The sequence below is a fragment of the Brienomyrus brachyistius genome, chromosome 3 (genome assembly GCF_023856365.1).
Source record: "Brienomyrus brachyistius isolate T26 chromosome 3, BBRACH_0.4, whole genome shotgun sequence".
NCBI classification, from domain to species: Eukaryota; Metazoa; Chordata; class Actinopteri; order Osteoglossiformes; family Mormyridae; genus Brienomyrus; species Brienomyrus brachyistius.
This window is the reverse complement of record NC_064535.1, coordinates 13,261,220-13,286,995: the sequence shown is the minus strand read 5'-3', so window position 1 is coordinate 13,286,995 and position 25,776 is coordinate 13,261,220. Positions and strand designations below refer to the sequence as shown.

Below are 25,776 nucleotides of genomic sequence, written 5' to 3'. Positions count from 1 at the left end.
AGAGCCCATTGCATGGGTGATTAATTTTGATAAGCAGAGGGGGTCTGGTCGGGAACCGCAAATGCCTCAGGCCGCTTTATGAAGCAGTCCATGGCCATAAGTGTGTAGTGATTCCCAGCCTCAGTACAGGGAAACAGGCCCATGATGACCACCTACACGAGCTCCATGGGGACCCCACCAGGTTTGGCTGCAGGGCAGCCTGGGTTCCGCTGACTAGGACCCTTCAGATTAGTGCCAGCATCATAGCAGTGCGACAGTGTCTTTTTTTGCCCCACAGTGCCGAGCTGCAACCCTCCGTGCTCCACCCTCAGTATAACGGGGTGCAGGATTCAGGACACCAGCAGCCGCAGCAGGTCCCCTGTGCCATCTACCAATCATCAGTGCTGAACAGCAGACTCTCATGCTCCTCCAGGGTGGCCCAATGGGAGTTGTATGCCTTGGTCTTCGAGTCAGAAGTTAAGAATACCCGCCAGTCTGGTTATAACATCAAGTTAATTGCACATTTTTTTTTTTTTATAATTAAACAAAAAAAAAAAAAAACATTTGTGAACATATGTTATTGATGTGAACGCCTGCTGCAGCAGTGTGGGTGAACTTGAGCTTTAAGGGGTACCTTAAAAATGCATCATCACGATTGCATCATCAACCAAACACCTCCGGTATGTCACGGGGAAGAGCTTTGGCATGACGGCTGTCTGTGAGATGAGCCTTGGGGTGATGGCCAGGGGCTGATCTGTAATTTGAGCCCACTTGACTTACCCGGTTTCACTTGTTGCCTAGCAACAGAGACTGGACTACGTCACTAAAGGTGGTGCTTTTTAGAACCAGAACCTTGGTGTTTCTCGAATGTGTTTTCGATTGATAACACCTTACACAGATCTTTTAGGCACCTGTGCATTCCGTTCCGGCACACATTGCTAAAACCCGCTTCTGGATCCGGGCCCAGCTCTGCTCCAGAACCAAACTCTGCCCCTAGGCTGTGCTCTGCCCCTGGACCCAGTTGTGCCTTTCACCCCAGCCCTGGCCCATGGCCATGCCTTGGTTACAGACCGTCACAGTTGGCTTTACCATTTATTACATAATTTACCATTTAATTACACAACCCACAAGGCAAGATGTACTGGGGATTTCTGACAATACAGTGGATTCTTCTTCTTTCTTTATCTTAAAATCAATGCTATGTTTAAGGTAATGCTAAATAAATGAATGTATTCAATTTCTGTGTGGCTCCAGCATAAGAATATCATTGTACTATACAGACATGGAGACAGTGAAAGTCAAGCACTACAGCACAAGTGTGAAAAAATATGAATGTTTTACAATACAAAGACTGGGTTCTGCACACTTACTTAAATTTTTAATTACATCAAAATGTTCACAAAAACCTCATCTTCATACTGTGTAACATTTGTTTTCCAAAACCGAGCTCTATTTTAAATTTAAGGCTATTTTTTGGGGGAAAAAAATCTTTCCAAAGAGGGGAAAAAGTCTTCAGGGCAGAGATGTCCCGCTTTACATTGTCTGTTCAGAGGAATACTTGAATCGAGCACTTAAATCAGAACCTTGAAGGCGTTTTCATCCCAATTATTTATGTGAGGCGATGAATCAAGCACTAAATTCAGAAATTAGACCGTTTTAACACAAAGATCTACCTCAGGACTGAATTCTGGATTGATTTTGCCCCTTTGCCATAAATGAGAATAGCTGGCGAGCTGCAGGATGGATGCTGCAATTTCTCCCTGGCAGCTATATCCTTTAGCGTGTGCATCCAGGGCAGGCCAGGCCTTTCCGAGTCTGGACACATGGCTGTAGGCACCATGAGGGGCAAGGACAGAGGCAGCTGCCCATTTGGCCCTGTCCCAGTGGAGGGCAGCAGTGTGCATTTCTCATTACCCCAGGCCACAGGACCAGTGACCCGAAGCCATACCCCCAACTGTTGAAGCAGGGAAGGTATACAGGGGTTTGAAACGACTCTCCAGCTATTCTAAAAGGCTACAGCAGCGAACCCAAAGCCAGTGAAGATGGATACATGTTCTCCTGGCTCTTATAAAGGTAATAAACACGTTCTGCTGGCATCTACAAGCACATCACTCCTCCCGAGTTCCACCATGTTCACAGTGTCCGACCCATGATGATCACATCTTTGGGGAATCCCTCCATGCTGGCCACTTCAAATAAGCCCAGTTTGTTGTAGAAGCTCACCATTTTTGTTTCCGTCTCTCTCACCTCACAATAGGCGCCATGGGAGCCTGGGGACGGGAGGAATATCATTATGAATTTTTCATTGCCAGGTCTGCGAGGCTGCGACCCCCCTCCCCATCCCCAGTGAGTAATAGGGTGCTCCCTACCATTAGCTTTTAGAGAGGAGAGCAGACATCCCATCATGCACTTGGCCACGCTGGGGTCAGTAACTTTGGAGTGGACATCCAGCTTGATGAGAGAGGGGAAACTACTGAGGAAGGACTCTGGCATGCTCTCCTGTTCCTCATGGAAGCTCAGCTTCATTTTCTATAGAGCAGAAAGGAGAGCCTTATTTACTGAGATGTCCAGTCACTAGCAGAAACCACACAAACCGACAATCTAGGTCACAGGCTTCCAGCATTGGGCCCTGCCTGCTGCCACTCGCCTGTGCCTCAGACAGCTGCTCCTCACACTTGGGTTTGCTGTACTTCTCCTGCATACTGGGAATCCAGCACATCTTGCACTTCTTAAAGAAGGGTTCGACGTGCACGGTGCCCAGGGCATAGCCCCAGATGCCCTCCTCATCCTCCAGCACAAAGCTGTATTCTGGGCTCAGGGTCAAGAAGCCTCCTACCAGCCTTGGGGATTGGCAAGCATGTTTCCCGGAAAAACATTCAATCAAAACACGAGAAGATAACCCACTTACTAACAGCATATTACACTGGAGCAGGACTATGGATCAAACTGTCACCATCCCTGCGTGGAGGTCTGTGTTATGGCTCCCCCTGCAGGCCGGTGACAGCTGTAGATGGGGTGTTTCTGAATGTGTGCCCTTGTGATCAGTTGGCATCCTGTCCCTAGTGTCTGCTGCCTCAAGGTTTAGACACATCTGCCTAATGCTGAACAGTGATTGAGCCACTGCCTGCCACACACGTATAATGCTTTCATTTCTATTTGATCATACAGAACTTCCTGTATTTATCCTGTCAGTTTTGCAGTCCACCAGTGGAGCTCATGGGAGTTTTACTTACACAAAATTGTTTTGAGGGCAGAACAAAAAAATGTTTGGTTCAGAGAGATAACCAATAAGATTGTACAGCAGGTGGATCTAAGCAACTAGAGGAGGCAGGACCAAGACATCTGACTGGTTGGTCCCACCCACTCTACAATCTGATTGGTTATCTCTCTGAACCAATAATTTTCTTCATTCTGCCCTCAGAAAATTTTTTTGTAAGTAAAACTCCCATGAGCACCCGTGGACCAGGCCTCATAGTGTATGCGCAGGGTGATCATACCTGCGTGGTAAGTGTGTCATACCTGTGTCATACCTGTCACCGATGAGATCCGGCTCGTGCTCTGAGAAAGCCTGGTCCCCCGCCGCTTCTCTGAACACCTCACTGCAGATCCGATACACCGCAGGCTGAAAGAGAGCCCAGGGAGACAACATAAGGGTACCACCCGCTGCATCAGCAGAACGGCCAGCAGAGCACAGCTCACCTCGTCCCGAGGAGCATAGGGCCTGATGCTGTACGTCTTGGAGGTGGGTACAGGGGGTGGAGGCTGATAAAACAGGTCAACTGCCCCATCGATCGGCAACAGCCTCTGCAAAGGAAAAGCCTTCACTCCCTCACACTGCTTGATGTAATAACACTGTATTGGGTATAGGGGGCGCTCTGCTGTTAGTTACTGGCATAGGGAGCAACACGTGACCAGGTGGGGAGCTTTGGACTGAGCATGAGCACCCAAATAGCAAGCAGGGTCTGTGTAACAGGATGAGCCCATCTCTCCTGAACAGGGTCGGGGGACACTAGCTTAAAGGGCAGACAACTGATGACAGGAGGCTGGGAGTCATCTCCAAGCATGCCTTAGCTTCCTTTAGAGAGCGACTGCTTTGATTAGCATATTGACACAGGGGGATACTCAGGGGTATAACCAGCTTCTGACTGTAACCAACACCAGGCAGCTTCTTAATGAGATCGCACATGTGCCTGGACGTGATACCTGGAACTCCCCTGCCAGGCCACCCCTGAAGGCCCAGGTCTCCTGGTCTCCCCCTAAAAGAACCTCAGGTGGCTGATTGTGACACCCTGCAGGAAACAGAAGTTAGCAGAGATTCACTCAATATCTACCGATATAACCAGCAGGCAAAGCACCCTGATATACTGCCCATCCAGCTCGCTGCGGGGATGTCCTGAATTAGCTCGGCCAGTTTATTCATGGGACAGCAGGACAGTGCTCTGGTTACAACCCGGGAGCATGAAGTATGACGGTGAACGAGCAGTGATGCAGCAGGGGTCTGTCTCACTGAGCCTGATGAAGGATATTTATGGTAGACAAGCTGCCAGAGACAAGCGAGTGTTACCATGGTACCCATGTAAGCAAAAACAAGAGCAAAAAAGGCCTGGATGGGGCTTACATCGACCGTTGTCGATCCAGTAGCAGTAGAAACTTGTGCTGAGAATTCTCCCATCTGTACACAGTGCAGAAAGAAGACAGGAAGTCATCAGCAGACCATTCTCGGTGTTCAGAGTCGCCCATCAGAAGCTGGTAGCTTCCTGTGGGCCCATGTACAGTCCAGCTGTCCGGCCTTCAACCCAGACGAGCCAGCAGTCAGCAGACACCAGGGCAACGGTCATCAGGGCCCAAGCTGATGGATGGCAAGTTCTTTGGGCAGCAGAGGCTTATGTCGGATTTGAATCTGGTGCTAATGGCTAACAGACAGCACACAGGTGACTAAGTAAGGGATAAAGCACGCAGGGTGTGCGGGTATACAAAAATAATCAACGACACCTTGGTGTAATTCCATCCAATGCAAAAGCAAGTTGGAGTTTATTTTCCTATAACCGCACACCTCAAAGTGTTTAACCAAAACCATACCACTGTTAACCAAAAATAACCATGATTAGTTTATTCTATTATTGTTAAATTTTTCAGAAGAAAATTATTCCAAGTGGCATATAATAATGTTCCAATATGCTGTTAAAAATATAGTCCCTATAGGGACAGAACATCTGGTCGGACTGCTCACTGTAAGAATCAAGTTCGTTAAGTTACCATAGAAACCATCAACAGACAGGCGCTTGTGTTTTTAAAACCAAGGAAAATTATGCCGATAAGAATGACTTATTTATGACTAAAAAGTCACACAGGTTTTTATATTAACACGTTTAATAAAACATTAAAATGCGTTAAACACAGAACAGAGCAGCTTTGGGGGAAAGAAGAACCTTCACGTACCTAACCAAAGAACAAATGCTTTCACCACAGACATGATGTTCTTCATGTCCCAGATGTAGGGATACAGATCACAGAGGATTGTCCTGCTGGCGCAGCTGGACAGCCTGGTAAACATCTGGATGACAGAGCTGCACATCCCCCCGAACATCTTCGCTCGAGTCCTCCACTCTGCCACCTGCCCAGATCACACCTATAAAATGACCTTGCAATCTTCATAGCAGCTGCCTTAGTAGCACAGTGGTGAGACTACAACAGTATCTACCATTTACCATTCAGCACTAATGTGTTTCAGTTTATGGTGCCACCTAGCGGCTATAAGAGGAAGCACATATAGTGACAGGCAGAATGACATGAAGTGTATGAGGTAATCAGCATTGTGTGTGATGCGTACTTTAGAGGCTGCACGCCCTGTGCTGAGCACGCACCGCTGCTGTGGCTGACCTTGTGGGGCTCCTTGCACTTTGAGCTGACGCTGACCACACTACAGTTGGCTCTCAGCCAGTTGAACTCCCTGAGCATTTGCATGGCCTGGGGTCCATGCTCATAAGGCAGGTAGAAGAGATCCACAAGAAGCTGCAGGTCTTCCAGGGTGGGCGGGTCGGCCAGGGACACCGCCTGCTCCGTGAGACCCAGCTGCATGTCCACCAGGCGACCCCCCATCTCTCGGGGCACAGGGCCAACCTCCACCGCCGTCAAGAATCGGTCCATCTCCTCCTGCTTCTCCTCTGCCATCTCCATGGGCTCCTCGTCAGACTCCTTCTTCTGGCTGGGCAGCAGCCCCAGGCTCATGATGGGTTGCTGGAAGATGGTAGTGATAATGGTGGAGGCAGTGTGAGCCCCGGAGGGCTTTGTGTCGCTTTGGGGTCCATGGCACCCTGAAACATGGGGAATGGAGTTTCAGACAAAGCAGATCTGCCAGCTGCCACCACTGCTGAAAGTACAGCCCGCTTACCGTAGTATTTGTGAGGCTGTGCAAACTCGGTAAGCCACACAGTGAGGGCCAGCTGAAGGGCCAGCTCTGGGCTGTAGGGAATGTCTTTCTCTAGGCTCTCATCTCTAGCCTGCTTCTCCAGTTCAATCGGCACCAATACAGCACTGTCCTCACCCTCTGCTGGAGCCCAAGGGGAGAGAGAGGGAGAGACACCTGTAACTGTCCTGATATTCTCAGGACAGGTGAGTCAAACTCAATTAAAAACACACATTACATATTAAGACTTACCCATGACGACATCTCCGTGACCATCATCTGTCCTTGATTTATACCACATGGCCAGTGTATGGATGGCTATAAAATTGCACTCGAACTCACAGTTGGGGTTGGTGAGCACACCCTGCAGATGGGGTATGAGCTCCGTAGGGCGGCCCTTAAAAGGGCCCAGGAAGAGACGCTTTGGGTCATAGTCGTTAGCATGGATGTTGTCCCAGAGCACTGGGGGTCTCTTCAGGACCTGAAAAACCTCCTCAATGGAGTGCAACGAGATTTCTTTCGAGACGACCTCGGGCCCTTCCAGAGAGACAACACCAAGCATTGAAGATGGTGAGCAGAAACTGAAAACCCACATTCTACGCTGGTATCAGAAAAACCCATATGTGTCTCCCCCACAAGACAAGCGTACCTGTCCAGAGTACCTGGATGCCTGGGTCCAGTTTCTCTCCGATGGTGTGCAGGTACGGTGACTGAGAGACGCTGGGGTAGCACAGAGTTCCACAGTACTCTGGGACAGGCACGCAACAACAAGATCAAATCATAATGTTAACACATTTTAACATTCTTAACAGATCCTTGTTAAGAAGGAGATACGATTACATGTAATCCTAATACTGTCACAATAACGTTGCTGAGTAAGTATCAGCTTTACTAATGAAGTCATTCAACGTCTGAATAGTTTCACTTTAAAAACATGCGGTAGCATGATATGTCCAGATGCTCTTTAGTGAGTTTGGGATCTGAGTGGAGGAGGTCCTTCACCAGTTGCTGGGTTATGGAAGCACTGGTACTGAACGCTAGACATGAGCAAGGCACAAAGAGCGTCCTATTATGGTAAAACGTGGCGCCTATCACAGCAGCCCACCTGTAGGGCAGAAGAGAAAGGGGTGTGGCTTGCCCAGGAAGTGGAAGACCTTATTGGTGATGGACACGTGAGCGTGTGCAATGGAGCTGAATGCGCCCTTGTCTGCTGGACACATGTTGTGGTCGATATCATCGAAGAGGAGGGCGAAGGATGTGCAGCCAAAGTGAGACACCTGGAGCAGAGACGCAGATGGACACCTCTAAGAAAAGCTTGATAACCATACTCTATCCTTCACGACTGGGACTGAGCAAATCCTGCAGCTTCTGCACATTACAGACCACAACACAGACTTTATTTACCTGATCTAGCTTTCGCTTCAAACTGGACACATCCTTCTGGCTAGAAAAGGTGATGTCCAGTCCAGGAGAGATGGCGTAGATGAACTGGATGCCATGCTCTTTTGCAGACGAGATCAGAGTCACGAGTCGTTCTGGGAAGAGATGAATAAGGAGGGCGACCACAGTACACATTAAATGAAATTGATATTCCCATCTGTGTCCTGCAGAGACATCCTTAGGGACAGATACTGTTCCTTGTGATGCGTCCAGAAAGTGAGAGAAGGAGCTAAATGACACAGCTAACATGATTCCGCCACTTAAGTGACGAAAGCCTCAGAGAAAGGGATCCATTTACACTCACCAGCTTCTTCTACAGAATACAGCTCCCTCCAGAAGACCCTGTGTTTGTAGTCATCCTTTGGTGCATAGAGGTATGTTTTTAATCCCCATTTCCTTTGTCTAAGAAGTAAACATATTTGACAGCCATGTAGTAAAGCCCTGCGGCTGTGATCCACATTCATAGCACACTTATGTCAACTTGAAGGAAGGGGGAGCAACCCGTTACCTCCTGAAAAGCTCCTCCCGTTGTGCCATCGTCCACGGTCGCCCATAGAAGCCTGAGCAAAACAATGGCACAGTTCACACAGTGTGCAAGGAGGACAACCACATCCCAGATCATAGATGGTGATATTGGACAAGGTCCACTTTTAGGACCTCTCAAAGAAGTCTCAAAGCCCATGATATTCCTTTTTTTTAATCCAGGTTTAATCTATCTGGTGACAGGTTGCAAAAAACTTGCACCACAGGGACTTGCATTCATACAAATCTGCATACCCTATTCTGCCTGCTTATGTAGTACTTTAATGACTAGTTAATGTACTGTCTTGCACTAAAAGTACCAGAATCAGCCGCCGTGATCAGTACAGGCAGTTCTCCACTGACGTGAGTAATCTGCTCCACGAACCTTACGTAAGTCGGATTTAATTTCCAATACCAATCAAGAGACATTATAGCCAAAAACACAAACCAAAAATAAAGTAGTAACACGTAACAAAGAACATACATTAAATAAATGAAAAAGTATATTTACATTCATCCATCCATTTTTCAAACCGCTTATACTACTGGTTCGCGGGGGGTATTTACATACAGGCGTATTTTACTGGTTTACGTAAATCGAGAGCTACCTGTAATGCCTAATACACAACTGCTTGTAATGTATGCTAATTCATATAACATTTTATTCAGCAGACGCTACTGACATGAAATGAGGATCACGCCTCAGGGTCAGTCCTGAAGCAATTGGGGTTAAGGGCCCTGCTCAAGGACTCAAAGATAATACAGAGAGCTAACTCACAGAGCCACACAAAGCCTCTTTTCGCAAATGTTATATATTTACGACATTTTGCATGGCAAATAATAAATGAATCAGTTGATGTAGGCTGAAAATACGGATTTCTGTAGCATTATGGAACCCAAGTGACAGCGTAGTTTAGCGCGTTAATACCTATATAAACCACAGCTATAAGCTCTGATCTTCCTACACATTAATTCTATATCTTAGAATAGAATTTCTGTATTTTCATTGTACATGTACATCTTAGGTTAAGAGATAACCTGTGTATGAAGATAGAATGTGTATTAAAATAATCCGATGACATCCTAGGTAGCGAACAACGGCCGTGGATCAATGATGCTGGTCCCACTACCTGCTCATGCACCAGTAAAGCCGCCGCTCCGTTACCTTCCACAACGCCGATGATGAAGCCGCCGCCTGCGCCAGGTTCTGGGGATACGACGGGCTCGCCCGGGGGCTGCGCGTTGTTCTCAACCATTGCACTGAAAGGCCAAGACAATCCGAGAGACCTGTTCAGACCCAGTCACACTGGTCCCCTCTCCAGGTTTGCCGAGGCGCCGAGATTAAGCAGCGCAAATAAGTTAAACGTTTTAATAAACCCAAATACAAAGTGACTTAACTTCGCGTAGCCGAGCCAGAAAAGGAGCATAACAAGACGAACAACTTTCTTTTTTGGCTCAGTGCAATTTTCAGGCAGCAAAAATCAACAGCAATACGTGGAGTTGATGATGCATATTTATTGTATTTCTGATTTTAAACGGTGCTTGTTTACACCGGTAGCCCTGCCCACATGCAGCACCTTCTTCTTGTTAATTCGCACGGCGCAGACTCCGCAGACCAGCTGGAACCGGTCACTACCGGCGTCACTCGTACACGGCGGCTGCGAGCGCCATTTCCGGGGTATGTTGTGCACGCGAAGTCAATTGAATCACGTTACGTGGGGATAGTGCTGGTTGGTTTCCTGTAGCTTTTATAAATCACAGGCTGATCTCAAGAGTCACTGAAACAACTACAAACATTTTAGCATTAATAGCATCTACTGACTAAATATATCAGTCACGCTATTTACTATTTACCTTGAGACTATGTCAGTTTATGCATTTTGGCGGTGTGTCTTACTTAAGAGTACAAAGGTTATTATTAATTATCTCTTGCATAATATTCATACTTGACTGTGATACAAAGCACCTATAACGTTAGGGTTGTGAGCCATTCTGAATGCAGGATAACAAACTGCACTTCACATAACTTCTGCACATATATTTTAGGCAGGGCTGATTATCACCAGCCACTGTACGCTGCACATTCCCTGTGAACATCATTTCATGTGTGTTTATCATATACCTGTATACTGCTCTGGGAAAAAAATGAGACCACAGTGCCATATTTTGTTTCACTCATTTCTAAATTTATGAGTGTGCATCGGTGATTTAAAAAAAAAAATATATATATATATATATATATATATATGTGTGTGTGTGTGTGTGTGTGTGTGTGTGTGTGAGTGTGAGAGAGAGTGTGTGTGTGTTTGCAAACTGCAGCCTGGTTCTTTTCTGTTTCTTGCTAGTGGGGGGGCTTCTTTTTTGCTTTTTTGCTCCTGTTTCTAGGAGCCTGTTACGGACTGTCCCAGCAGTGCACTTCACACCTGTACTTAATGTTTCCCATTCCTTTTGAAGGTCACTTGATGTCATCCTATGATTCATGCGGCACACTGTCGGAGAAATGAACGGTCATCTCTGGCATTAGAAAGTTGCTACCGCCTTACCCGGCTCATTTCTGGTTGTTTCTAGTGTGTCCTGCTCTACCTTGTTCTTGTGTGCTGCTGTCTTTAAAATTTTATACCTAGAAGCAACCTGCCTAGCACCTTCTGCTAGCAGAACCAGGATTAAACCATGATTTACAAATGCAGATTGTTTCAAAAATATCAGGGAGTGGTTTTTCCAGGACTGTGTATATGTATGTATGTATGTATGTGTGTATGTGGTATGTGTGAATATGTATGTATGTATGTATGTGGTATGTGTGTATATGTATGTATGTATGTGTGTATGTGGTATGTGTGTATATGTATGTATGTGGTATGTGTGTATATGTATGTATGTGGTATGTGTGTATATGTATGTATGTATGTGTGTATGTGGTATGTGTGTATATGTATGTATGTATGTATGTGGTATGTGTGTATATGTATGTATGTATGTGTGTATGTGGTATGTGTGTATATGTTTTTTTTTCATCCACTGTCCACCAACGTGCAACCCAATTAATTAGCTGGGACATATTATTCTGTTACTACCCCAGTCCTCCCCCCATTCCTGGATTCCCAAAAGCATTGGGGGGGCAACAAGCGATATATATATAAAGCATTGTTACCTACATCCATCCATCCATTTTCCAAACCGCTTATCCTACTGGGTTGCGGGGGGTCCGGAGCCTATCCCGGAAGCAATGGGCACGAGGCAGGGAACAACCCAGGACGGGGGTCCAGCCCATCGCAGTACCCAGAAACCTACATTATATTAGCCTAGTTTTGCTTGTGGCAGTTAGCTGTCATCTAGAGCAGAATCTGGTCGACTCATCAGTTTGTGTATTTAAAAAAAAAAACAAATAGAATAAAAGAAAAGGAGAAGATTTGATATCCAGAATTTTTGAGTATACCTGCATACACATGATTGCCAAACAGCAGCAGCAGCCTTGTGTTACAGTTGCCATCTTCGTTAGACATGGGTCACTTTTAGAATATGGGTCAGTTTTCCTCAGGAAGCTGCAGATTTTTGCTCCCCTATGAGGTATCAGAGATGATGCGTTCATCTACCCCAGAATCTTCAGGTTCACCGGCAGACCCGATCTCACACAGGAGGCTAGTCCACTACGCAGGGAAGCTTTCATTCCTTCAGTGCTGTAGCCTCTTCTCTGGGAGCAGTAACCACAACAGGGGCATTTATGGTTACCCAGACCCCTGGGGCCGCCCATCCCCCCCCCCCTCCGGGCCTGGTCTAGGCGACTCTGGGGACCTGCGGAGCGAAACCCTCTTCTACCGCTAGCCCAGACAGCATAATGCCCTGCCTTGTGTGCCCCGCGCCCTGGCTGCTCTGCCGTTACCATGGCGACAGTGCCCTCTCTGGGTACGTTGGCTGAGAAGTTGCTCTATTGCTGCGTCATATCTGTTCCAGTGGGTCTGGGAGCCATCTCCCTCTCATCCTCTATTTCTTGCCTTGTGAAGGGTTTCATCACTCTGCTCGACGGGAGCAACAGGACCACTGACGAGCCTGAAGCATCGAGGACAGAGGGGTCCTGACATCACTCCGAGGTTTGTAGCTATCACGCATTTAAATGACACTTATTTTGTGTGCTTTGTATATAGTGAACTGCTTTGTCTGATGCATGGAGGTGTGTGCGTAAGAGAGAGAGAGAAAGAGAGAGAGACAGATCTCTCGTACCTCAGACCCCGCTGTTGATCGGTGTAGGTACAAGGCAGAGGGTGTGTGGCTGTGTTTATGTACGTGTGTGTGAGCCTGGGATAGCGAGCGGGAACGCTATTCAGCCTGACGGTGAGCGAGAGTAGGGCCATCTTTGTTGTCAGACGTGCACTTACATGCTTGAGCGTGTGAGAGAATCTGCGAGGCATCTTACTGGAGTCTCAGTGATGACACGCTCCCTTCCTCCACGCACAATTCTCTTCCTCTTGCTTTTAGCAGGCAGGCAGAGGCTCTCAGAGAGCCCACGGCACCAAAGATAGTAACAGATAGTCGCTGGGTATAAGGGTTTCCCTAGACACTACAGAGAGGACATTCCCCCTTTCCTGGAGAGCCTTTTGTCTTCCTTTCTTGCTGATGAGCAGCAGGCAGAGGCGCTAATGAGAGGCTAGAGTCTGGCCTTGCAGAGAGAAGCCGGTGACAGAAGATCCCAGGTGTGACTGGAGTAGAGACGTGAGCCGCACTGGGACTTTAAGTTCAACGCGAAAACACTGCTGGGATTTCACAAGCTGTACATATATTTGTGTGTAATCTCCTGTCCATGCTCTGTCTTTCCCTGTTTACCTCTATCAGCTCTCCCTCTCTCCTTCTTTCATCCTTCTACCATTGTCGCATTTTCCATATTAATGGGTCAGAAAACAGAAATCCTTCGGCCAAATTCTCCGATGGTTTCCGTTTCCTAACCCTGTCTTCATGTTTTAGTGACTGCCCTGCCTCCTGTCTGATTCTGTCCCCCAGAGCAAGTTCATGCTAACGGGTCGAGGGGGAGGTGCCGCTGTTCCATTCTGACCAGGGCCCATCATGTGAGAAGATGTCAGGAGGTAGCTGCTCATGCCCCGGTGAGTATCTCTCCCCTATGCTATGCATCAGTGCTCCAGCTGCCTACTGCCCTCTGGAAGTGCCCGGGTCTCGGGGGGGCTGTCGGGTAGTGCGCCTGCCCAGCAGAACATCGAAAGCATCTCTTGCATCAGCTTTTATGGCTCTTGCAGACAGTGCTCCATTCAGAAAGCAAACAGAAAGCTGAAGTCCAGAACAAAGAGAGAGGAATGTGACCTTATGTGAGAACTGGTGCAGCGTCAGAGGGGGAGGGGATCCCAGCCTACGGGGAGTGCTAAAGCCACCTTTTGACAGTATTGGGTTGACCTTGTGGGTTTGATCCTCTACATACAGCCTTTGTGAACAGGCTGGTATGTTTTTGTATGTTTTCATGCTTTTATTTAACTTAGTTTAGTTGTGGGGTTTACCTTTTTTTTTTTACCTTTTACCTTGTTTTTTGCCTTATATGCCATAGTCGTGGGTGTATGACGTGTGTACACAGGTAACTTGTGTGTTGAAGACGAGGCTCCTTCTGTGTCCGACAAAGACTGTCTTTAGGAGGGATGCCTCAAATGCTGCCTTTGCAAAGCAGTTAGGGTTGGGGTCAGACCAGGGAGCTGGGTAAGGGGACGAAGGCTATCCCAAGACTGTGCTTGATTTACCAACTCTGATCTGCCTGATGTCTGTGTACCAAGTGCAGTCAGCATGAAAACAGGACATATCTATTCTCCCATAACAATAACAGCACCACTGATTCGGTAGTGTCTTTATTTCCCCATTTGTCTGTAACTAGTAACAGGTCTTCCCAGTTATCAGCTACATGTCCTCACTATGATACTGAGAACTGCTGAAGAAGACGCTTGTTTTAACAAAACTAGCGGGGCAGGTTTACTGACCGTGACTTGATATTACAAGCAGCCAGCAGGTGGAACTCCTGCTGCAAACACTCCTCATTCCTGCAGTTTGGAGGGGAGACGACAGGTCTGATCAGCTGCCTCTGTGACCTTCATTTGGCCTAGAGTTAGCTCTGCGGCCCTGGACTCCACTGGGGGCCTTGTTGCCACCCCAATGCTTTTGGGAATCCAGGAATGGGGGGAGGACTGGGGTAGTAACAGAATAATATGTGATTAATTGGGTTGCACGTTGGTGGACAGTGGTGCATGGGTGGCCCCATAGGCACATTATACAGAACGGCACCAGGTTATCTGTACATGTCCGGCCTCTAGAAAGGCTTAAAGATGATGCACTTTTGAACACTTTAGCAGCAGAGCCTTAGCAGCTGTTTGATTTTCTGATTTCTGTACATACTGTAGTGTTTGTTTGAGGAGACATGATATTATCTGTCTCTAGGAATGAATTGCTTCAGTACCAGGGATACCAGAGACCTGAGGACCAGATCAGAAACAGAATTTGCATGAAGACTTTGAGGGAAACTTGACTGTACTTTATAAACCTAGTTTTTTATGTGCCAGGTGTGGAGATGCAGCGATGATTGAATTTTCAATTTAAAACAAGTCTGCACACTCATGCACTCCTATTTACGTTTATGCAACAGTTTTATTGCCTTGCAATAGTCTGTAGGGTTTGCAATTGATCTACTCATCACTTTGATGTTGCTAATTTTAGTATATTATTAGTAATAATATAGATTTGTACTAAGATTTCTTGCCGGAGCTTGAGAATCTGAAAGCATGAGTGGCACGCCAGAAGCCAGTGCGTTGGAAACCCAGGCATCACACACACAAAGGTGTGCGTTTGACACAAATAATGGATGTGAGCGGCAGCCGGCTGCTCTAAATACCAGTAAATAATTTCCATGTTTTTCACAAAACACTTTTCATTTGTGAAACGCTGACTGCGAGTGGTTTGACTGCGAGTAGGCGGCATGCCACCGGCATCTCTGCGCCTTTGGCTGTAATGTAAGCCGCCCGTCCCGCTGGGTTAGTGTGGAAGGGCTGGCGGCCGTCTCCTGTCTCCGGAACACGGGGGAGGGTAGGGGCTCCGAGCGACTGGTGAGAGAGAGGGGAGCAGGGAGCTGGAGCGGCTTTCAGAGTGAGGGGAGCCACTGAGAGCAGCAGGGACAGGAGGAGGGCCTACCGCCATTGTTCATGTCTGTCCGGGAACAAAGAGCTGGCCGAGCTGCGCACCGCTGTACGCCGTGGCTTCGGGCTGGGAGGACGGACCGCGGACGGCGAGCACGCGTCGGCGTCCCTGCACCTTCATAAATAAATACATACACAGAAAGTAAAACAGAAGGGAGGTTTCGGGTGGACGCTGCTGGATCAGGCTAGGCACCGAGCGCCGTAATCCCGCTTCTCCGCAGGTACCGCGTCCGGTTCGCCGCCCCCGCCGTCCCGTCTGTCGGCCTCACGCTTTTCCTGCGTTTATGAATGGCTTTTTATGAATTAACGCGATGAAAAGTGACGATTTTAGTTAGCACGATAGCTAAACGACATATTTATCGATGAAGCCTTGAACTGTATCAGGCCTAAGTCGGGTTTGGGCTTGATTACTGTCGCTTCCCTCCGCGATCTGAGCCACAGTCCGGTGTTATTGGTACTTTGGTCCTTCTGCTATCCGTACTACGGTCCCTTGTTATCGGTACTTTGGTCCCTCTGCTATCTGTACTATATCTGTGTTACCTGCATTTCGGTCCCCGCTATCGATGCTATAGTCCCCGTTCATCGGTCCCTCGGTACCCCGCTATCTGTGCCAAAACTCCAGTTTTACTTCTGGCCAGCTATCGGTACATACCCTCCGAATTAACTGTACCTCGGTAATCGGTGCGTACACCCCATGTTGCATGTACCTCGTTCCCCGCTATCGGTGTATACACTCCATGTTACCTGTATCTCAGGCGGCGCCCCGTGTTACCTGTATCTCAGTCCCCAGCTGTCGATGCATATACCCCATGTTACCTGTATCTCAGTCCCCAGCTGTCGATGCATATACCCCATGTTACCTGTATCTCAGTCCCCAGCTGTCGATGCATATACCCCATGTTACCTGTATCTCAGTCCCCAGCTGTTGATGCATATACCCCATGTTACCTGTATCTCAGTCCCCAGCTGTCAGTGCATACACCCCATATTACCTGTACCTCGGTCCCTCACTTTCAGTGCATGCATCCTATGTTACCTATGTCTCAGCCCCCCAGCTATTGGTGCATACACCCCACGTTACACTCTCACGCCAAAAATCCCATTTTACTTGTACCCTGCAATCAGTGCATACAGGGAGCGACAGTCCCTTTGTTGTTAACAGGTACCTTCCTGTATTGTTCCTGATGTAGCTTCAGAATGATTATTGTTGCTACTGTATTGTTATCAGTATGATTATTGTTTTTACTGTACTATATTATAATCAGAATGCCTTCATTATTCACTAATTGTGCTTGAGACTGCCTATGATACCCTGTGCTGTGGTGGTGTGGACAGCTGAAGGCCCTGTGGTGAATGTGGCACACAGTCCTCATCAGTCAAGCATCCTCCTAACTCAATGTCCTGTTTCTCTGTCACACTTTCACTACAGGCTGTTCCTCAAAGTCATTCAAGCTGTACTCCCCAAAGGAGCCCCCGAACGGCACTGCCTTTCCACCCTTTCACCCAGGCAGCATGCTGGACCGGGATGTGGGGTATGTCTCCTCTTCCACTGGGGTACTGGAAAGCAGCAGAGCCAGAGCACAGGCTTGACTGCAGTGTAACCATGTGCAGCAGGTGGCCTAGAGCAGTGTTTCCCAACCTGGTCCTTGGGGACCCACAGAGAGTCCCGGGAGTTGAGAGGGAGCAAAAATGTAGACTGTCTGGGGGTCCCCGAGAACCAGGTTGGGAAACGCAGGGATCGAGATTCAGGTGGTTCTAAAGATGTTAATTAAATGCATGGCATGCAGTGCTGGATGGTTAATTTATGAAAAGAGACACATATCCCAGCAGACATGGACATGAGACAGTAATCCTGTGCTGGAGATACGATGTGTGTTCATGCCTGCTAATGACTGTGGTTGCTTCTCTTTGCAGTCCCACCCCAATGTACCCTCCCGCATATCTGGAGCCGGGCTTGGGGTGAGTTTGCTGTCCATGAAATGACCGGCATGAACTGCTGGCTGCTCATATTGTTACTGTGCTTGTAGTTATTGACACGGTGCAGCCAGAGGTCCTGAGTGATGACCAAGACCTATTCTCCCCATAGGAGGCACACGCCTTATGGCAACCAGACAGACTGCAGGATGTTTGAGCTCAACAAGAGGCTCCAGAACTGGACAGAGGTGAGGATTCAGGCCCTGCTAGGGTCTCCATGAGCTGTACTGCTGGGGGACTTCATGGCTGTCTGCTTCTTACTGCAGGAATGTGATAACCTGTGGTGGGACGCCTTCACGACAGAGTTCTTTGAGGACGATGCCATGCTGACCATCACCTTCTGTTTGGAGGATGGCCTAAAACGATACAGTAAGATCCCTCGCCTCATCTCCCCATCCTTGGATCTGGTCCCTGCAGCTCATGATTCACAGTTCTCCTCTCTTTCCCTCTCAGCCATTGGCAGGACGCTGATCCCGCGTTATTTCCGCAGCATTTTTGAAGGCGGAGCCACTGAGCTCTACTATGTCCTGAAACACCCCAAGGAGTCATTTCACAACAGCTTTGTGTCTCTGGACTGTGACCAGTGCACCATGGTGACACAGAATGGCAAGCCTATGTTCACGCAGGTGAGGCACTGCTGGACGCAGCCAGTTCATTGGCTCCCTGTGTGCAGGGCGAGTTTGTTGTGTCTGAAACCCTACTTAAAAAGTTACCCTCCACCCAAGTTTAGTGGCTGTTTGTGGCCAACAGGAGGGCCCCAAACCCCGGGGACTCCCATGTACAATTTCATTGGTGGTAAACATTGCTGCGTGTATGATTGGCCAGTAATCGATCATCCTCCGGCTCAGCACAGGCCTCCCTAACGTGTACCTACATCTTTTACATTTTAAGCACAAATATGTTATGTCACTATAAGCACAGTAGGCAGGATTGCATATGGAAGAATGTAGAGGAATCACAATTACTCGATTATTGAAAAGCCATGACTAAAATCTTCCTTCTCGATTACTTGCCAATACAAGGGAAGAAAGACAGAGCATATAGGATGAGGGACCAAATAAAGAGCAAAAGCATCATTTGTGCGCAAGCACCTTATATTAAAAGTGAATGAAAATGCAGTCGTTTGTCAGTATTGCAAAGCAGAACTTAAATATAGCCACAGCAGAACTGCAATGCAAATACATCTTAAAAGAAATTCAGGTTTGATGGACTCACCCAATAATGCAAGGTTAGCCTCTAGAAGTAGCCTAGCCTATTTTGTCATCACTTTGACTTAAATTATTTTGCTTATTGTGATTCCTGTATGTAAAAATAATCGCTGCTAAATGACTTAGCCATGTCGCTTAGCCACATCATTTTGCATAATCCATAATAATCAATTAATTATTTTTGTTAACATTTTGTTTTGAATAGCGCTGAACGATACTAGAAAAAATTCCATTGCGATATTTAGCAGTTGAAAATTAACTATATAGCCAAATAGGACTTGTTATCTACCAATGGTTTGTCAAATAGGTTAGTGGCGTTGCCGTGAGTTGTGCCAACAGACACAAAGCAGAGCCGACACATTTGCTTTTGCTCAGTATTGTCTCTATGGAATTCAAAATATTTAAGAATAATGTATAAGAAGAATTGTCTTTTTGTGTCCAGTTCTTGTTTGCTTTTTTCCTCTTTACTCATTTTTGTTTAATTTGTCACAAATGCACTGCAACAGTCAAGCAGCAAGGACGAGAACGGTTATGATTGTCTCGGAGATCGCGCGCAGTGCTTGTGCGCAAGCAGCGGCGATTAACTTTAGGCTGATTTTTTTTTTAAACTTATGCTAGATAATGCTGAAAAAGGAACCATCATTAAAATCGCAAAGCTTGCCAAGTTTGGTTTCCTCAGACCGAGTAAAAATGTTTTAGTGGAGCTTATTGATGGCTTGAACCCACAGACTATCGCGGTCCTTGCAGTGTGTTGACTGCATGTGCATGAAACGGCATGTTGATGTTAACATCGCACATCATACAAGCCTAGTGGTACGGCGGCGCTCTGGGTAGCACTGTCACCGCACCCCACCGCTTTGTGTGTGTGGAGTTTGCATGTTCACCCTGTGTATGGCTGCCTTTTCGGCAGATCCACTGATTTCCTTATACTGCCTAAAAGCATTACACTTAAATGTACTAGAGCGTGTGACTGAGTGTGCACCCTGCAATGTGTGGTTGGTTCCTGCTTTGTCCCAATTGCAATGTATATCATGTTTAAATGATTATTCAATGAATTGTCGGATTCATCTGTAGATTACCTGATTTATTGATGTAATCGATAGTGACAGCCCAAGATGAATGTTCATCATCTTCTGTGCCGGGGTGTGTGGCGTCCCCTGCAGGTGTGTGTGGAGGGCCGCCTGTACCTGGAGTTCATGTTTGACGACATGATGAGGATCAAGACGTGGCATTTCAGCATCCGCCAGCACAGAGAGATAGTGCCCCGCAGTGTCCTGGCCATGCACGTGAGAGGCCGTCGCTGCCACCGCACGCTCGTACACTCTGTGAGCCCCGGCACACCCCCATAACCCGGCTGTAATCTTTGCCACAGGCCCAGGATCCTCAGATGCTGGACCAGCTGTCTAAAAACATCACGCGCTGTGGCTTGTCCAACTCCACGCTCAATTACCTCCGGGTGAGTTTAAACCTACAGGAGAAGACCCACCTGTATGTCTCGCATGCAGAAATCGTTCATCTGTTAGGCATTTTATTCAATTATCATTCTTTAAACTCTCTTATGCAAAGATGCCATTTGACTAATTCTTTAGAAGAAGTTTTTAATAAAGCTAGGTCAGCAGCTTTCGACTTTTTATCATAAGCTACTCTTAAGAATCTTAAGAGTGTAATATTTTGTAGTCAGTACTTTTTGGGTTATTTTAATCTGTTGTAATATTCCTATACACTCGCCATGAATATAGCCCTAGTTGTTGGCACGGTGTTAAAAGTCAACATAACTAAGTAATCTGTAGGGGAGTGGGCTCTGCTTCTGCCCACACTGAGAGCTGTGGATGGTCCTTACATTGCCCATTTGAGGAATGTCACATATTCATTACATCTGAGCCTGAGCGCGCTGGGTATCTACTGCGGTGTTGCTCTAGTTAAGGTGACATATTTAGTTCTCAGTGCTGCTGTTATCCTTCCACACTGTGGTAATACTGTGAAACTCTCTATCTGTGTGTGTCTGCGTACGTCTGCATACATTTCTGTGTTTGTTTTTGGATGTCACATCTTGTGTCTGCATTTGTCTGCATGCATTTGCGTCCGATTGCCTTTCTCTCTGCTTGTCTTCATTTGCATTCATCTGCATACGTTTATGTTTGTCTGCTATTGGATGTCTGTATGTGCATCATGCATCTTCATTCCCATGTGTATGTGTCTGCACATGTCTGCATCTGCACTTATGCATCTGCATTTGTATGTGTGTTTGTGTGCATCCGCATTTGATTTCATGCATCTACTTTTATGCGTCTGCTCACGTCTTGTGTCTGTATTTATCTCTGTGCATTTGTGTCCAATTGTCTTTCTGGCTATGTGTCTCTCTGCGTATCTTCATTTTCATTCGTCTACATTCATCTGCGTGTGCATATGTCTTTGTATCTGCATTTGTCTGCATCTTCATTCGCTTGGCTGTGTATGCATCCATTTGCGTCCGTGTGCTTTCTGTGTCTGTGTTTTCCTTTGTGCGTGTGTGTGTCTGCGCATGCATGCGTTTCCCCGCAGCTCTGTGTGATCCTGGAGCCCATGCAGGAGCTGATGTCTCGACACAAGACGTACAGCCTGAGCCCCCGGGATTGTTTGAAGACCTGCCTGTTCCAGAAATGGCAGAGAATGGTGGCCCCCCCAGGTGAGAGAGGCAGGTGGGCGAGCAGGAAGAAGGGAGGAGAAACGCCTAGCATAGAGCTCCGTGAGAATGAGCTAGGGTCCTGACGGCTGTGTTGTGCCCGCAGCGGAGCCGGCCAGGCAGCCCCCCAGCAAGCGCAGGAAGCGTAAGATGTCCGGGGGCAGCACTGTCAGTGGAGGAGGGGCGGCCAACAGCAACAGCGGCGGCAAGAAGAAGAGCCCAGGAGCCGGCTTCCCGCTCTCCAGCCAGGTACCTGTAAGCATCGCCTTCCCCCTTCTTGGCCGGCAGGGCCACACACAGCACGGCCTGGGGGGGGGGCGGGAGGGGGGCGGCCCGGCCCGAGCTCTGAGCATCATGGCGACCTGATGGCTTCTTGCCTCGACTCAGTGACGCATCCTTAGGGATGATGTCAAGATATCAGCCGTTAATGGGTGACCGCTGGTCACATGACTATCGTGGGGGGGGCTGCTGCTTCCACCCGGTGAGGGTGAGCCTGCTCCCGTGGCAGCTCAGGGGGGCTCAGAGGCACAAGGGTGACCCAGTGGGAGTCACCCTGCAGAGGCACCCGACCAGGCTGTGAAATGCGCGTTTAGATGTGAGCGTGTTAGACGGACTGGCCAAGAACTGTGGCAATGCGTTGAGGGGGGGGATGCCCCCTAGTGGAAGTAGGGCCTTACTTCTCCTTAAAGGGTCTCTGATGGGCAGTAGCTCCGTCCTGGGAACAGCCAGGCCGTCATTTCCTAACACGGAGACTCGCGTGCGGGTAGCTATAGCTAGCAGCCGCGCCTGGCCCCAGCTCCCCCCCCCCCCCCGGAGGGGTAATGTGTGCGGCCCTTCCTGTGCCCTCCTGCAGGACGTGATGGTGGTGGGGGAGCCCACTCTGATGGGGGGGGAGTTCGGGGACGAGGACGAGCGTCTGATCACTCGGCTGGAGAACACGCAGTTTGACGCGGCCAACGGCATCGACGACGAGGACAGTTTCAACAGCTCCCCCGCGCTGGGTGTCGGCAGCCCCTGGAACAGCAAGAACCCCTCCAGCCAGGAAAGCAAGAGTGACAAGCCCACGTCACAGGCGTCCCAGTAACTGGGAGCGCAGGGCCATGTAGGGACAGCTCGGCATATTCTATGACCTTCAGAATCCTACTCGAGAAGTGGTGCTCAACTCCGCCTCCCCCCGCGTTCTGTCCAGTGGTCTCTCCCCAGTCGGCATCGGGAAGTGTGATGGGGACACGGGTGGCTTCCCCGCGAAATGGTCTCGCCTCCAGTGGGTTTCGGATGTTGATTCTGGTCATTAATATCTTCTGGCTGCGTGTGATGAATTCTTACTGCAGGTTCCTACTGACTCTGGGCACATAGTAGTTTCGTATAGAGCGGCCCCCTTCAGGCTGATCTCAGACCTGTGATTGGGCCTCTTTTATGGAGCTGGCTCCCATCAGGCTGATCTCAGACCTGAGATAGGGGCCTCTTGTATGGAGCTGGCTCCCATTAGGCTGATCTCAGACCTGTGATCGGGTCTCTCATACGGAGCTGGCTCCCATCAGCCTGATCTCAGAGCTGTGGCAGGTTCTTGTTCCAACCCTGAGTGTTTGCTTCCTGTTGTCACCATGGGGCTGATGCCTGCCCTCCCCCCCACCTGTTTTCTTATGCATTTGAAAGAATTGTGTGCAACTTTAGGGTACGGACGTTCAGTTTTTAAAAATCCAATTATTTGTTTTGTAGGACCTGGTTGGAACAAAAACCTGTACAGGGGCGGAGCTTGAGGACCGGAGTTGAGCAGCACTGCCTTAAATGTTAGAAATTGGCGTGAGCAGTAGCGTGTTCAGGTGCCGGTTCGCTACCTGCCTCCACTCCATTCCGGACTCGTTACACACGGCGTGCAGGGAAGTGGGTTCATTCCTTATGTCTTATTGCTTTCTTATTTTTGTAACTCTTTTTAAAAGAATCCAACAAGCGGACAAAAAAATACCCCTCTTAATATTCTTTGCACTGTTTTGCTGTATCATTAATCTATTTTCCTATGAATTTTTTTTTTTTTCCTTTTTAGTCCCGATTGTTAAATCGTGGAACATTAGCGACTTCTAACTGGAAAATAAAACTATATAAATATGTAACTCTTAATGCGAGGATTTTGTATCATGATTATGTTGTTGTTCCTGTTGTTATTGTTGTTATCATTTTGCAGTAGCTTGTCAATACTCAGATGTAAATGTGCCCCCTCCCCCCCCGCCTCCTAGTTGGGATTTCCTGCTGCTTCAGTTCGGCTCTGGTTTGGACCGGCTGACGTTGCCATAGCTACGGACAGCCCGGTGTCGGGGTGGGCTGTCTCTCTGGTCTGTGTAGCAGAATGATGGCCAGGTATCGCTACCGTGTTCATTGGAATTTTAGTGTGCTGCTCACGGGAGTTTTTCTTACACAGAAAGGTTCTGAGGGCTGAAGGAACAATGATTGGTTCAAAGAGATATCCAAATTTAGTTGTAGAAGAGGTGGGTCCAAGCAACTAGAGGAGGCGGGACCAGGACATCTGATTGGTTGGTTCCACCTCCTCTAGTAGCTTCTACCCACCTCCTTTACAATTTAATTGGTTATCTCTCTGAACCAGTCATTGTTCCTTCTGCCCTCAGAACATTTGTGTGTTAGTAAAACTCCCATGAGCTGCCTGTAAGTGCACCCTACACACAGCAGCATAAATGGCTGCCTAGTTGCCTCCTTCATGACACTTTCCTGTTATCCTGTTTGTTTCTTCAGTCTCCTGAGAGCCCCTTACATTACTTAGGACATCCTGATGCTGTGTGTGTATATTTATTGTTTTTTTTAGTACTGTAACTCACTGTGTTTCTGCATAGAGTGCCGCGGCCCCTCTGTACCACCAGGAAGGCGGCGCAAGGGTGCAGCCCCTGTTCATGTTGTATGTTTAACATCTGTTTAATCAGCCCTTTACATGTATCGTTCTGTATGTATCTGGGTTTTCTGTGTCACTGGTTTAGCAATTTTTCCTTATTAGGGACCTTGTCTGCTACTTGGCCCAGAGTATTTTGAATATCATGTCCATGTAAGCATCGATGTACATTAGCATTTTTATTTTTGAGTTTTTGCAATAATTAACTCAAGTCTTTGTTCACTTCTTTGTAAGTTAATTGTATGCGGGCGGTGCACTGTTCCATCTGGTGAGTACTGCAGCAGAACACCAGAGGGCACATAAAACCCAGCCTGCGGATGCAAATATTTATGGGTCGCTGAATTCAGAGGAATAATCTCACCTGTGTTTGAGACTCTTTTACAGAGTGCTGAGTTTCCCTTTTCCAAATGTGTAGGTATTATTGTACCACATTTTAAGCTGAAACTGCCCTTTGCTATAGTCTATTATTTTGCTTAGGTTCTGCCATTGGTAATTTATGTATGGTACCAATAAATATTTCCCTTTTACTACACATATCCCATGCAGTTTGATTATTTTTGTGTTGATTCTTTTGTCTAAGGTGTGCATGTGTCTGTCTCTCTCTGTCTGGTGGGACATGAAGCAGGTGAGTTACCTGGTGTCTGGATGTGTGTAGAACAGCGTTTCCCAATCTGGTCCTGAGGGAACCACAGCCGGTCCACATTTTTGCTCCCTCCAAGCTCCTGGTAGGTGGAATGTCTGTGGATCCCCGAGGTTTAGGAAACACTGGTGTAGAAGACAGACAGCCACCCATTGTATAGTTCACGGTTTACTTCAGTATTGGATGGAGTCGGAACTGACACTGATACAGTGCTGAGATGGCGGATTATTCCACACGTTTTACTGCTTTGCTTTTAGGCCTGTTCTTTTAGGTAAATCTCACATTGGAAACTGAAGCCCTACGTCATTGTGGGGAGGAAGCTGTTCTTTATAAGATGCAGCAAAATAGAGGAAATTTCAGCATGGCCCAGTCTCTGCTAAAGTGACTGACCTTCGTCATGGTGTGGAGACTCTACCAGGAACTCCAACTGGGATCAGGACCTTGTGACCCTGAATCATTCATTAACTTCTTATACAAGAACCACTGCTGCTCATCAGGAAATGCGCTTCAAATAATGCATGCCTAACATACCCAAACACTGATCGTCTGGGTGTGCTGTGGGGGTGGATCATTGATGTTTGGGGAAATACTCGGGGGCTGATTAGATAATGACCCTGAGCTTGCCTGGCCCTGATCCAGTGCTACAAAACAATTGTGATATGGAGCGATGTGTGTCTGTGCCAGCTTGGACCTTGTGCGAGACCGTGATGAGAAGGTGGATCAGAAGGCCCTTGAGTTTAACCCTCAGCCCCAGTTGCTCCTAGGCCTGGGTGACCTTGCTCTATGAATTGAACTGAACTGAAAAAAATCTCAGCGTACACATAGAAAGGCCGAACCTTCCCACACCTGTGGCAGTGAGGCCTTCCACATCCACATA

General features: G+C 47.8%; 2 protein-coding genes across 8 annotated transcripts; one reads left to right on the top strand and one right to left on the bottom strand.

The window, feature by feature from the left end:
• Positions 1–1,058: 1,058 nt before the first annotated feature.
• LOC125738209 (protein O-GlcNAcase-like) lies at positions 1,059–9,958 on the bottom strand. 3 transcript variants are annotated; one of them, XM_049006933.1, is made up of 17 exons: positions 9,513–9,957; positions 8,334–8,385; positions 8,130–8,227; positions 7,790–7,920; positions 7,491–7,662; positions 7,035–7,133; positions 6,638–6,922; positions 6,371–6,529; positions 5,860–6,293; positions 5,419–5,593; positions 4,598–4,651; positions 4,183–4,268; positions 3,679–3,783; positions 3,510–3,601; positions 2,627–2,819; positions 2,349–2,508; positions 1,059–2,249 (listed from the first exon to the last, which is right to left on the bottom strand). In XM_049006933.1, the coding sequence occupies exons 1-17, from the start codon at positions 9,601–9,603 to the stop codon at positions 2,113–2,115; spliced, it is 2,523 nt and encodes an 840-aa protein (XP_048862890.1). In that variant the 5' UTR covers positions 9,604–9,957; the 3' UTR covers positions 1,059–2,112. The 3 variants fall into 3 exon arrangements, with proteins under 3 accessions (XP_048862890.1, XP_048862891.1, XP_048862892.1); XM_049006934.1 differs by having other exon boundaries at positions 6,371–6,526; XM_049006935.1 differs by lacking the exons at positions 1,059–2,249; positions 2,349–2,508 and having other exon boundaries at positions 2,677–2,819; positions 3,499–3,601; positions 9,513–9,958.
• A 2,323-nt stretch (positions 9,959–12,281) lies between these two features.
• Positions 12,282–24,791, top strand: LOC125738210 (LIM domain-binding protein 1-like). Of its 5 annotated transcripts, none has more exons than XM_049006938.1 (12): positions 12,282–12,435; positions 13,340–13,440; positions 16,949–17,051; positions 17,434–17,478; positions 17,606–17,681; positions 17,760–17,862; positions 17,947–18,119; positions 19,865–19,987; positions 20,074–20,157; positions 21,243–21,366; positions 21,470–21,612; positions 22,217–24,791. In XM_049006938.1, the coding sequence occupies exons 2-12, from the start codon at positions 13,413–13,415 to the stop codon at positions 22,445–22,447; spliced, it is 1,233 nt and encodes a 410-aa protein (XP_048862895.1). In that variant the 5' UTR covers positions 12,282–12,435; positions 13,340–13,412; the 3' UTR covers positions 22,448–24,791. The 5 variants fall into 5 exon arrangements, with proteins under 5 accessions (XP_048862895.1, XP_048862893.1, XP_048862898.1 ...); XM_049006936.1 differs by having other exon boundaries at positions 21,470–21,618; XM_049006941.1 differs by having other exon boundaries at positions 12,283–12,435; positions 23,083–24,791.
• Positions 24,792–25,776: the final 985 nt, after the last annotated feature.